The sequence below is a fragment of the Remersonia thermophila genome, chromosome 2 (genome assembly GCF_042764415.1).
Source record: "Remersonia thermophila strain ATCC 22073 chromosome 2, whole genome shotgun sequence".
NCBI lineage: Eukaryota > Fungi > Ascomycota > Sordariomycetes > Sordariales > Chaetomiaceae > Remersonia > Remersonia thermophila.
Window position 1 is genome coordinate 2,582,942 of NC_092218.1, and position 13,029 is coordinate 2,595,970.

A 13,029-nucleotide genomic window follows, 5' to 3' on the forward strand; every position below is an offset into this window, starting at 1 on the left:
GCTCCCATTGATTGAGCACGCCGCCAATCGGACCAGGATTGCGCATCATATACCGCTATTCTGTTGGCATTTCAGAGCCCAGCGCATTTCAGAACCGAGAAACTCTCGGGGAGCGTAAACCCAAGGAACACCGAATCCAACCCCCCCCCCCCCCCCCCGCCTCTCTCTCTCTCTCCCGAACCCTCTCTACACCACCGCCACCATGCCGTCGCGGAAAAGCGACGCTCGCAAGAGCGACGTATCTACGGGCCGGCTCGTGCTCGCCGATGACGACACCGCCATGACCACCGACGCGCCCGCTCCAGCGCCAGCCACGGCGACGGCCAAGTCGACCGCAGCGCCAGACCCTCCAACCCAAAGCACGACGCAGCAACCGTCAGGAGACAAGAAGGAGAAGGAAAAGGAGAAAGAAAAAGAAAAGGATGGCGCGAAGGACAAGGACAAGGAGAAGGAGAAAGAGAAGGAAAAAGAGAAGGATACCGTGACCATCGAGGTACGCATTGCGTCTAACGCCCAATATTAAAAGGCCCCTCGAAACTGATACATATACATCCCCCCGCCAGGACCTCGCCCTGCCGAAATCCATCATCACCCGTCTGGCGAAGGGGGTGCTACCACAAAACACGCAAATTCAGGCCAACGCCATCCTAGCCCTGACCAAAAGTGCCACGGTATTTATCAACCACCTGGCGAATGCGTAGGGATCCCCCCCCCTCTCTTCTCCCCGAAGACCAGAGAGAGCTGACGACAAGGACAGCGCCAACGAGTTCACCGTCGGGGCCAATAAGAAGACCATCATGCCCTCCGACGTCTTCAACGCCCTAGACAGCATCGAGTACGGCTTCATGCGCGAGCGCGTCGAGGCCGAGTTTAGCAGTACGTGACCTGCTCTTCTATTACCCCCCCCCCCCCCTCCCCCGCTTCCACCCCACGCGAGGCCTGCTCGCTCACTAACCCTCCTGCCTCTCTCCCGTCCAGAATTCCACGAAATCCAATCCTCCAAACGCTCCACCTACCGCAAAAAGGTCGCCGCCGCCAAACGAGCCGCCAAATCCGGCGGCGACGAGACCGGCGACGCAAGCCAGCTCGCCGACGCCAACACCAGCGCGGCGGCCGACGCATCCATGGTCAGCGCGGGCGGAGATGGCGACGGCCAAGCCACGACGGCGGCGGTGGCGGCGGCGGCAACAACGAGCGGCGGAGCAGCGCGGTCCGGCGCAAGCTCCGGACAAGCGGCGGGCAGGGCGACCAAGAAGGCGAGGCTGAACCCGGAGGAGGGGTCCAGGATGCAGGTTGATGGGGAAGAGGAGGGCGGGGAGGAAGACGTTTCCGATGCGGAGACGGTACCCGAGGAGGACGAGGAAGAAGAGGAGGAGGAAGAGGAAGAGGAAGAGGAGGACGAGGAGGAGGAGGAAGAAGAGGAGGAGGACGAGGAGAGGGATGAGCTGGAAGAGAGGGAGGAGAGGGAGGATGAGGATGAAGCGTTGGATGAAGACAGTGATTAGTAAAGTGTACAGGGCGTTGGGGGGAAAGGAGAACGGGGTTATGCTGCTGCTGTTGTTGTTGCTGCCGCTGTTAGAACAACAATACCACCGGTGCCCAGAAACGGGAGCATCGAAGATGGAAGCAGGGAACAGAGCGCGGCGGTGGCGGTCTGCCTGCTTGCCCGTGCCGGGGAGCGTCATCCGTTCAATAGGTATACACCCACACCTTGCGTGTGGATTTTGCATCATGGATGAGAGCCTCACGAGGGGCGAGTCGTTCCCATCCACGTCGACACGACACAACTTGTTTGCCACTAGAAACCTCTGGTGGCCCTGTCCCACCTCGTGGCAAAGCACATCATCGGCCATGCTTTCCTTCCTCTCTGCCAAAAGCCGGAGGATAGGACGGGGCTCGTTTCCCAACATCGGCGACGCCAGCAGTCTCGACATTGAGCAATCGTTGACGACGGGCCGTGAAACACAACCAGTCGATATGTCCAAATACCAAGGGACGGATGGCAGGAGAGCGAAAGCGACCATGAGAAAAATCCCCTGGAATCATGTGCCTTGCAGCAGCTGGGCTGACAGCACGTGTCCATTCCCTCACCTCGTCCAGCCAAGCTCTCCCACCCACGCTGGCATCGGGTAACGAGAATCCCTCCCACCGACCTGGAGGCGTCCTGCCAGCCTACCCATGCAAAGAGGTGAACAAAACAGGACGAGGACAAACCACGCCAGAGCAATCGGACCAGGGCTTGCTGGGAGAGGCGAGAGAAGCCTGAGCATGTTGAAACCAAGCAGTAGTATCTCAAGCCAAACTTCACAGCCAAAACGCAACCAGGCGCGTCCACGCTCAAGGAAGAACCACAACACACGTAACGGCGCCAGGAAGCACACATAACACAACGGCACGAGAGTAATTAGAAGCAGGGCACAAACAAAATTCCACCAGCAGCCAGAAACCCCGCAGCTCCCAAATCTCAATCCAACCAAGCCCAGCCAGTTGCCTCCGAGAAACCCCCCTACCCTGTTATTGACCGAATGAATGGCAAGGAAAGGGGAAATCAAAGCAAGACCAACGAAGTGATAAAGCAGCCCAAACCAACACGCACACGAATCCAGCCAAGACGGCAGGCCGGGAACCCAAACACAGCGCGCGCGCGAGAGAGAGAGAGAGAGAGATAGGAGACCAAGGTAAAACGCGAGCCAAACGATATCACAAGAGACCGTAAACAACCTGCTTGGGGTTCTAGGAAGAAAACGGTTGGTCTGTTCCCCAAAACTCCTCTCTCGCCACATCACGGCTTCTCCAGCCACATCCTTCCCCCGAAACCAATCTTCATCTCAGCGTACCCAAGCAAATCCACCACCAATCTGTCTTGAACCCTCCCCGATCCAAAGCAAATCCTCCTCCAAGAAATGAAAACTCAACAGAACGAAAACAACCGGAACAAGGAAAAGGGGAAAAAAGATAAGAAAAAAAAAAAAACCGAGGCCCGCCTGCCAGAAGAGAAACACACGGGGTATCAAACGACCAAGTGAGAACCATATGGATGTCTGCCTGGCGGAGCAGGCCCATAAATCACCAACAACCGAGGCATTCCTGCATCACGCGCCAATCTCTACGATCTGCTCGTGACCCGCACGCGCCTACTGAGCCTGGTTCGTCCACCACTGCGTCGGCGCCTGGGCCTGCTGCGACCAACCCTGCGTAACAGCCGGTGGTTGCGGGCTCTGGTGCATGTACTGACGCGGCGTCTGATCGGGCGGGTACATTCCCTGGGCGGCACCGGTCGGCCCGCCCGCAGCGACGCCATAGCCCTGGCCGATGCCAGGCATGGGCGAGTACGGCATGGTTCCCGTGGTGCCAGCGGCGCTCGAGCTGCTCGAGTGGCGCATGCCGGCCTGCGGGCCTCCTGGGGACTGCTGCGGATGGTGAGGCGAGGGCTGCGAGTGGGCCGTGTAGGCCGAGTAGCCGTGCTGCGGGGTTTGAGGCGTCGGAGGCCACATCTGGCTTGGGGTATAGCTGTAGTTTTGGGACGTGGCCTGCGGCAGGGTGGTCGACGAGCCTGACGACGCATACGCGGTTGGTCTCGATGTCTTGCCTTGAACTGGGTCGTGGGCCATACCTCTGAGCGTGCTCTGGCCGGAGGCGTTCTGGGAGTGGACCGACTGCGAGTAGGGGGCGGCGGGCATCATCATGGGGCTCTGGTGGTTGGGAACCATGCTAGACTGCTGGAGGCCCGGGTTGGCGCCCGGACCGCTGGTGGCTACGCTGTGGGATCCGGCGCCGGGACGGCTCGACGGGACGGCCGAGGCATCGGTAGAGGTGACGGGCTGGTTCAGCGCGGGCGCCGGGGGTTGCTCATGCGGCTTTCGCCAGATGCTCTGCATGTAGTCGTTCCGCATGTCTCGCTGCTGGTTGATGGTCCGGCTGAACTCGGCGGCGTGGTGGGCCTGGGCGTGCAACTCCGTGATGGGCGTGGGCTGGATCCGATCTTGATACGGGGGCCCCGTAATCTCCTGGCGCGGCACCGTCTTGATGAGGGAGTAGTCGCGGCTCCGCGTGCTGTCATGATAGTCTGAACCTAGTGTTATCATGGGCATTCTGGCCAAGGATCCGGACGGCGGTGCCCCAAGCATACCTGGTTGGACAAGCTGTGGCTGGGCCGCACCTCCGAACTGGCCGGGGTTCGTGCTGTAGACGATCTCGCCGTGGGGCCCGCCGAGCATCGACGCGTTGTGGCTCGCCGCTTCAGCCTCGGCTCGGGCCCGGGACGCTCCTGGCCGCTTTTCGCCGGCCGGATCAGCCTCGGTGAACCCCTGCTTCCGGGCCTTGGTCTCCCAATAGTCGTCGCGAACTCGCCTCCCGTTCACAATGACGCGGCTGCCGAACTGGCGGAACATGCTCCGGGCCGTGACGATGGCGATCTGGCGCGAGCGGTACGAGAAAGGGAGGATCTCCTGCGCGACGAGATCGTCCTTTTCTTGCTGGCTGGCGATGATCTTGTACAGCGACCGGTTCTTGTTGAACAGCAGGTACGAGTCGCGGTACCCGAGGACGCGTGCGCATTCGGTGGCGAGCATGAAAAGCTTGTCTCCGCGGTTCGGAACGTGAAAGGTGCGGCAGCGGTACTCGCGGCCTCCCGTCAGTTGGCCATTGGGCAAAACCTTCTTTTCTCCAGCCTCATCATGTTCGCGTGGGAGGTACTCGTCGCCGCCAGGGCCCAGCTGATCCGTGGTGTGGTCGCGCACCGTCGGAAGGGCCTTGAGGGTCGACTTGGTCGGTGTCGGCTTGGACGGCGAAGCTTGCGAGGCGGTATAGGTGGAGGGAGTCTGCGCCGGCAGGGCCGCGTTCTGGCTCTGGGGCGTCTGCGGTGGGAGGGTCTGGGGAGTGGGCGGCATGGGTACTACGACACCCGCGTCGGCGCTGGATGTCCTGGGTTTCATAGGTCTACCGCGTTTTCTTGACTTATCGCCGCCTGGGAATGCGCGCAGAGCAAAGTTAGCTCGTGGTCGCGCCTGAGACAGTGCGCGGGCGCGGTGGGGTGTGGTCGCACGGCGACCGGGGAATGTAACGTCGTGAATGAGGGTGAAAGCTGGGCATCGCCGTGACGTCCACGGCTCCGCAAAGAGAAACAAAACATGGACGCACCGTCATCACCCACCAAGTCTGATGGGCCGGCGTTTTCGAAGTCTTCGGGAGAACGGCCTCGCTTGATACCTCGAGAGGTGGAATTTATGGGGTCTGGTCGCAATTCATGTCAGCATCATCGGATGCGTCGCGGGCGAGCATGGCGCCGAAGACGAGGCCGCGTGCAGGGTCTGCAGCGCGAGCTCCACGACGAAACATGATGCGCATGGGAGTCTGAGGAGGCGCCGCGGTGTCTTGCAAGCGCAGGTGATGGGAGGTGTTTATGGGAGAAGAAAAGGGGGGGGGGGGGGGGCTGAGATGGATGGGAGGGGCTGATCGCGGGTGGTGTTGCGCCGGCCGAGGATCGGCTCATGCGGTTCGGTGATGTGAGGGGGGGAGGAGGAGGAGGGAGGAGGGGGAAGGTGGGAGGGGAACGCGGTCGCGTGCATGCGATCGCGATACGGCGGCTTGAGCGACCGAGGGATGGCAGGGACAAGCCGAAAACGAAGAAAATGAACACCACCAAGGCAAACAAGACGATAGGGCGATGACGTACCTGTATTGAGCGCGGCGGGATTGATCGTTGCACTATCGGCGCCGTTTGGCTGTGCAGCAGCGTACATGAGGACCGGCGACGTCGAACACGCCGCTGGGTCTTTGCGACACGACGTGTCTTGATATAGTTGGGTCGGTACTGCACCGAACGGCGGGGGGCTGAGAGTGGAGGAGCGGCGACAAGGGCGACAAGGGCGGCGCAAGGATGTGCCAGATTGTGCAGACGGAGCAGGTAGAAATCGTCAAAACGTCAAAGCTTCTCCCAGAACCCAGGCCCAAGATGCTGGGGAATGCCGGGAATGCTGGGAGCTCTGGGAACGCTGCGACCGGGATAACTGGGATGGTTGCAGAGAGGAATGTTGCTTTGCGTGCATCTGGTTGGCGCGACAGGTTTTCAAACCAACGGGCGGCAGGCTGCCAGGTTGGCCGAGGTGCCGATCGAATGCACAAAAGATAGAAAAGAAGCAAAACAGGAGGCGAAGAGTCGGGATGCGATGGGTTTGGATGAGAGGGAGGGTTGGCCAGGTGAGAAAAAAAATCAATAAAAAAAATAACAAAAAAGCAGGCCGGAGAGATCCAGGCTAGAGAGATTTGGATGCAGGAAGGAAAGAAACATGTTAAGCACCAAAGTCGGGTCCGGCGCTGCCTTTCTTTCCTCTTGATCTCCGTCCACCCCCGTGGACCTGGGCTGGCGCTGTCCTGCCCGCGGTAACTATCAGACACACCTGAAGAGCAAGAGAAACCTGAGGACCTGCGACTGCTGCCGCTGCTGCCACTGCTTGCTGCACGTCGGGCCTTGCTGGTTTCATTCCACGGCCGGGGGGTGGATGCAGCAAACGGCCTCGCGCTGCATGGCTTCCTCACCAGCAAGAAAACCTTGGCCGATGCAGGGCAGGTGCAGTGTGGGGGGCGGCGCTAGGCCTGTTCGGGCAATGACTTTGACGCCTGGGCCATGGAGCGGGGCAGGGATCCCATGGGTCGGGATGAGCAAACCCCCACCGTGATGATATCATGGGACCCATGGACACGAGCGCCTGGCCTGCGACAGGACCGATCCGGACGGGAAAACGCGACGCTGCCCGTTCCGCGCAGAAACCAGCAAACCGAATGTGAATGGCAGATGGAGGACTCGTCGCGACAAACAAACACCAACTGGCATTCGAGACCGGTTATTGATTCAGGCCCAACATCGCGCCGCCAACAACCTCACCGGCGTGAGATGAGCCTTGACCAACTCGGTATGCATATTGACTGTTGAACAGAGGCGCAGCGGCTCCTCCCCGATGCCCACATGGACCCATATGATTCCGCTTTTCTGAGCAATCATGTTCGTCTTAGCGTCGCAGTACGCTTCCTGGGCTGGAACAGAGGGTTCAAGACAATAGTGGCTTTCGGAGACGAGTCGGTTCACCTCCTCTTCCAGACTCTCCTCCGACTTGAGGCACTTCAGGTGGGTACTCGGCGTTACACAACTGTATCCCTTGAGATCCAGAGCCCCAAGAGGCGCTGTCAGGCAAAGACACTTTGCTTCTGCGGGAGCCTTGCTTACTTGAACGGGCCGGACCACTCTCTTGTGCCAGAATATCCCCGCGCCACTGCGCAGCGACTCTCGGGTCAGAAAAGAACTTTTGAGTTCGTTAGACGACCTTGTCGAATACGAACCCTAACGCACGCGGCTGCTGCCTTCAGCAGACAAGACAGGGCATTTTCCTGGAGCTGACGAAGCAAACAACAGCCAACAAAAAAGGGGAACACCACTGCTCCGTTGAGGGGAGCTCTTTGGGTTTGCAGCACAGACCGACGACCGACGGGTCTGCGGCTGTAGAGGGAAAAAAAGAGTAGAAAAAAAAAAAGAAAAAAAAGACAGGGTCATCTGAAGTATCATGTGCTAGCTTCAAAGAGCTCCCATCCATGACGGGATTCCATCTGGCCCGGGGCCAGCCCAGCCCAATCTCATCAACGAACCGGTCGGCTCAATCCGAGCAGCACACCCTCCCAACCCCACAGCGGCTGCGCAAGCAAACGGCCAGAGGTTCTCCCGGCGGGCCATCGACTCCCCTGCGGTCTACCGGCGGGGGACAAGGCTGGCCGGGAGGGCACCTCGCAGATGCAACTTGGGAAAGCCACCTGCTCTCCAGGAGCCATTGTGCATTTCGAAAACGCGATGATCACATTGATATAATCATCGGCGGCTGCGCCAGCACCCAATCAGAGACGGCTGTCTCGAGCCGACCTGTCCGACGAGGAATTTCCCGTTAGAGATACGCCCCATGGCGCGCCGGGGGGCCTTGGGACGAGGGCTCGCTGCCGATCAGGAACGGAGATTGGCTGGGCGAGGGTTCGGTACGCCGCACTCCTCTCTCATCCAGCTCGCCGATATCTACTGCTCTTTGTGGATTGCAAGCCCTGGACCCGCGGTAGAAGCTTTGTCGGCTTGAAGCAAGCTCGGGATCCCATCAGAACGCCGTCTCCCTTCCTTCATATGCATGCCGGTCATCCTCCAGAGCGTGACGCTGAAAATGAGGTCAGCATGGAGCCGAAAGCCCGACACCAGACATGTCAAAGATCCAGCCAACACGACCATGACATCCAAAGGTCGGGGACACGCCATCTGCGGCAACCTGTCCGATATCTCGCCAATGAGGTTCCGCCCATTCCCCTTCCCCCACAGGTTTGGCAGCCGTTAAGGCCCCACGCACTTTTGCTTCTGCTGTCCATACAAGTACTGCGTACACAGTAGCTCATCTGCCAGAACATATCGCAGCAAACAAACCACAGAGCGCAGTCACCACGTTGCTCTTGAGATAGGAAGGGCATGCGGTTGTACCTAGGTACCCGAGCCTTGAAAATGCGCTGCTGTGGATGTACTGTGTACGTATGTACCACATCAGAACCCTTTCATCTCAACACGTAATTCACCCCTCGAGCCTCGAGCCCCGCCCATGCCGACCGGCGTACCGTTCGTCAGCCCGCCCGATATTGAGCGCTCGCCGCCGGCCTGATTGGATGGTTTCTCCTCGGCGATCCGGGACAGAGGATGACGCCACAGCTGAGGAGGCTGCTGCGCGAAGGAAAGAGGGCGGAAGACGCGGTGCGGTCGGCTAGGATGACCGCATCGAGACGAGCCCGACGCTCCCGAAGAAAAGATGAGTCAAACGAAGACGCATGGCGCGTGGCTGCTGCTCAAACCACCAACCCCGCGGCGGAATTCAAGCCCGTTACTCGTCGAGCGGTCTTCCGGTCCCACACGAATGGCGGCTGGATGGATGGGCCCAACTTGGCCCTTGCATCTGGAACGACGAAAGGGAGGAAGGGACCTCGATCTTTTTTTCCCTCTCCCTGGGTCCGTTGCTCACGTTCACTCTCGAATGCGCAGGTCGATACAAGTTGCGAGGCAGCGAAGCGGGGCAACATCCGACGCTCACTGTCTCTCCAAGGGCCCGGAAGCCTTGGCGTGCCGCCGTGCTTCGAGTTCTTTCATATCAGCTCCCAAGCGTGTCTCTGGTTGCCTCTGCTGATGACGTTTCTCCCAGCCCGGATTACCAACCTGCATATCGCTGCGTTCGAAGTTGTCCACGCGACAAACGCTCGAGATGCCCGAGGCACTCGCCTTCCCCCTCTCTGCCTATTGTTGAGCATGTTCCGATAGCGCGAAAAGAAAAAGAAAAGACAACAAAATTCCTGGTCTATCAAAGTACACTAGAAGCAACATTGCGCCATGTGACGCGTGGACAACATGACGTCGCGTTGACACTAAAAGAAACGCTTCGCTCCAAGCGGTGGGCGGAGCGCGTGTCAATTGGGAACCATCCGTTCACTTGGCCCCCAGAATCCGGGGAGGGAGAAGCAGACCGGGCGCAAGGGTGCTGGATGATGGTGTGGTCATGGGCTTGCTGTTCAGGACTGCTGCGCGGCGTCGCATTGGCTGGAAGGTGACAGGTGGGGCGCAAGACGAGACAGACAAGGATTGATCAGGGTGGGAAGAAACAGCGATCCCTGATTGGAACAGAGCTCTTCCCGTCGAGCTATGATTGGCAAGAAGCTGCAGCTTCGCCAGCCACGCGACCCACCCACCATGCACATCATGGCACTGCATTCACGCCCCCTCTCGACACCACCGCACCCCTCCTTCACTTCGCTGACCCCTCCCACCACCCGAGATGCTGAGGGCAAAGAGCTCGAGGACAGGTCCAAGGCGCAAAAAAAAACAAGTCAGCGGGCCAGGAGATGCAAGACCTTCGAGACCACGTCCAGGCATGCAGCACTGTTAGTCACGCTCCCTCTGGTTCGACGACGGCCACACCGGCTGCTTAATACTGCGTACATAACTCTCTTGACTCAGCGACCTTTGATTCGCAACTATCACCACCGCGGGTTCTCGCCGAGATGTGATCGCCTCGAGTTTCAGATCCGATTCTCCCTACCGACGGGACGTTTCAAGCATGCGCATCGTCCACATCCTCACGCAGACAGGGACACGCATGTACAGACACACACACACACACACACACACACACACACACACACACACACACACACACCACACTTGCGCACAGAGCCGGGGCGTAATGTATGTAGAGTATGCTGTTGGGTCGGTCTGGTGGGCCGAACAGGGGAAAGATGGTGGGTGAGTGTGTGGGCTCCCCAATCTTCCCCGAGATCTGTCTTGCTTCCCCTCCCCGTCCTCTTCCCTCCCTCCCTCTCTCCCTCCCTCCCTCCCTGTTCTGCATGCTGCTGCAGCCGTCATTTCAAGCATCACAAGCGGCTTCTTCCCGCTCCTGCATCTGATGGAGGTACTCAACTTTCCCCACCTCACCCACCACCCGTCCACACCACCCTCTTCCCCTCCCCTCCCCTCCCCTCCCTCCTCTACGGGCCCCTTCATGCAAGTCAACGACCTAGCTTCCCATCGACACCTATTCTCGATCCGAGGCTGGTAACGGTGCTGCGTAAGTGCCCTTGGTGCCCCTGGTTCTACGGGCAACGAGAGATGCGCCATGGCACAGCATGGGAATTACAACCAGCAACCGAAAGCATTGGGTACCTGTAATATAGTAATCTCCATGACCACTCTACGGTGTAGACAGCAGTTCCTGTCAGCAGAGGCTGCAGGCTTGCATCCTTGGAACAGGCTACTGTGTACCGCAGTACTATACGTACTGCGTACTTCATCCTCGACCGCCAGGACCACGGCCAGGGTTTCGGATCCAGGCCGCCCTCCCCTCCTGACACACCCGCTTTCTCCCGGGGTGATACCACCCAGCCAACCTCACCCGACACTGGCCGGCTCGCCCTCGCGACCCTGCCTGTCTTGAGCCCAGAGCCCAGGACCAAGGCTGGCTGCTTCCAGGAAAGGGTTGTGTGGGACGGGGCGGATGGATGGGCAATGCGGGCGCTAACAACGGCATGGCGGAGTATCGTGGATGGAGCATCATCGCCCTGGCATATAGTAGAAGCAAGTCGGCATGTCGATGCTGAGCGAGCCTCCCTTTTTCGAGGTCGGAGATTCTGATCCACAGCATTGCTGCGTCGGCGCGCCCTCTCTCCATACCCCGGCGTTTCTTGCCCCCCCTGCGGTGGGTTTGGAAACAGTCCGGGGCGTCAATACGTCGCCTGCAGCTCCTACGCGGTCGGAATGTCAAGCATTCGAAGACGCAGCAAGAACCCGCCCCTCCCCCATGTTCTGCATGTCCTCGCTACCGTTCTGATGCAGTTCGGTCTGCAAGCCCCTCCTCTCACACCGCGCACGAGGCGCATGGGGGACGAGAGCTTGCCGGGTTTGCCGGATCAACGAGGATTGTGGATGCGTGACGGCAACCACCCCGCCTTCTCCAGACAAATTTGACGACGTTGCATAAAGCTTTTGCTCATTCTTGTTTGTGTTTGGTCGCACGCCACGGCCGCGGCGGGATCTTCGCATACCGCGCCTTGAGCAGCCGCACGCGATTCCCTCGGGCTCCACCCGACGGTCATTTGGAAGCGGTTGCTGTCGCGTGAGACTTTTTAGCATCACGGCCGGAGACGCACTGGTTCCAGAGGGCCGGCCCACCTCGGAACCCGTGCTGGCACGAAGACGATACGAAAGCGCATGGTCGTGGTGGTCCTTCGTCCTCGCCGGGCGTGGTGGTCAACTTGCCGTCCTGACGTTAAAGCAGGGCAGGATGGGAACGTCACAAGCAAAAAGACGAAACGATGCCCTGCAGGCGGAAAGGGTTGTGTGGGTTTCGAGCCAAACTCGCGCATGTTTTGAGCCGGTGTGTTCGATCCGGGAGCGCAGTATCACTACTACTATGTATGCGCACCGGGTGGCCCTGCTATTTTTGGCCGCTCCCAAGGAACAGAGGGGCGATACCCGACCTGGGCTGTCAGCACGTGTTGTGCCCGGGAAGTGCAAGGCGAGAGAGAAACCGGGGGAGCACGAGCTCCCCCCCCCCCAACCCCAGTACCTTATCCCTACGTCACGACTTGCTACCACCCCTTTGGCGTGCGTACGGACCTTACCACCCTCACGGTTGATGTTCCACCCTCCACCACCACCATTATCAATCATCAGCATCCGCATTGCCATCACCATAACCACCACGACCACACCCTCCCATCCTGCTGTCACCCACCCTGCCCCCAGTCTTGGGGCACCGCCTAGAACAAGCCGACCCGAGATCCAGCCTACAGACTCCCCGGGGGCCCACCGACAAGTGTCAGGTGTCACGGCAAGCAGAAGCGAACAAGGGGGGAGAGAGGGGATGGAAGGTGTCATGGGCAATCTGGCAAAATACGCCGGTTGAAGTCTGGTTGCACATCTATGATGAAGCGTGTGCTCGGTCGACACATTCTCGAGATGCACCGCGACACTGGATATACAACCCGGCTTTGTTTGGAAGCTTCGCCGGCGTGGGTTCGCTGCTGCTGTTGCGTCACATGGCACGCAGCATATTGTCGCCGTACATAAAGGTCAGCACAACACAGGACCTGATGATGATGATGATGCCAATGACGATGAATGGCAGCATGATGGATGCCAGCCTGGCCTACAAGGTTGGCTTATCTGATTCCGGGCGTGGGGGTCAGGGTGGTGCTTCTATATGTCTGGCATGTTGCATGTTGCATGTTGCATGTTGCATGTTGCATGCTGCTCGTCGAGGGATATCGGATATCTACGCCAAAAGAGTGGTGGGCGACGCCGTCGTTGCGCGGCTTCAGCACGACCCAGGATGGAGAGGCATGGTGAGCAGGCTGACTATATGCTGTCCCACCTTTCCTGCGAGATCTCATGTGCCCATGTGAGGTTCTGGTGCAGCGAGGCAAGAGCAGCCATGGCCTCTTACGAACCCGAGTGGCACCGGATGTTCCTGTCGC

At 59.4% G+C, this 13,029-nt stretch overlaps 2 protein-coding genes across 2 annotated transcripts; one reads left to right on the top strand and one right to left on the bottom strand.

Annotated features, from left to right (window-relative positions):
• Positions 1–202: 202 nt before the first annotated feature.
• Positions 203–1,505, top strand: VTJ83DRAFT_2159 (uncharacterized protein; the record flags this gene model as incomplete). The annotated part of the gene is made up of 4 exons (XM_071008398.1): positions 203–493; positions 564–697; positions 758–876; positions 979–1,505. The coding sequence occupies 4 exons, from the start codon at positions 203–205 to the stop codon at positions 1,503–1,505; spliced, it is 1,071 nt and encodes a 356-aa protein (XP_070868699.1).
• Positions 1,506–3,134: 1,629 nt separating this feature from the next.
• VTJ83DRAFT_2160 (uncharacterized protein) lies at positions 3,135–5,741 on the bottom strand (the record flags this gene model as incomplete). The annotated part of the gene is made up of 5 exons (XM_071008400.1): positions 3,135–3,553; positions 3,614–4,066; positions 4,130–4,966; positions 5,140–5,232; positions 5,675–5,741. 5 exons carry the CDS (start codon positions 5,739–5,741, stop codon positions 3,135–3,137), a joined length of 1,869 nt encoding a protein of 622 aa, XP_070868700.1.
• Between the last annotated feature and the right edge of the window lie 7,288 nt (positions 5,742–13,029).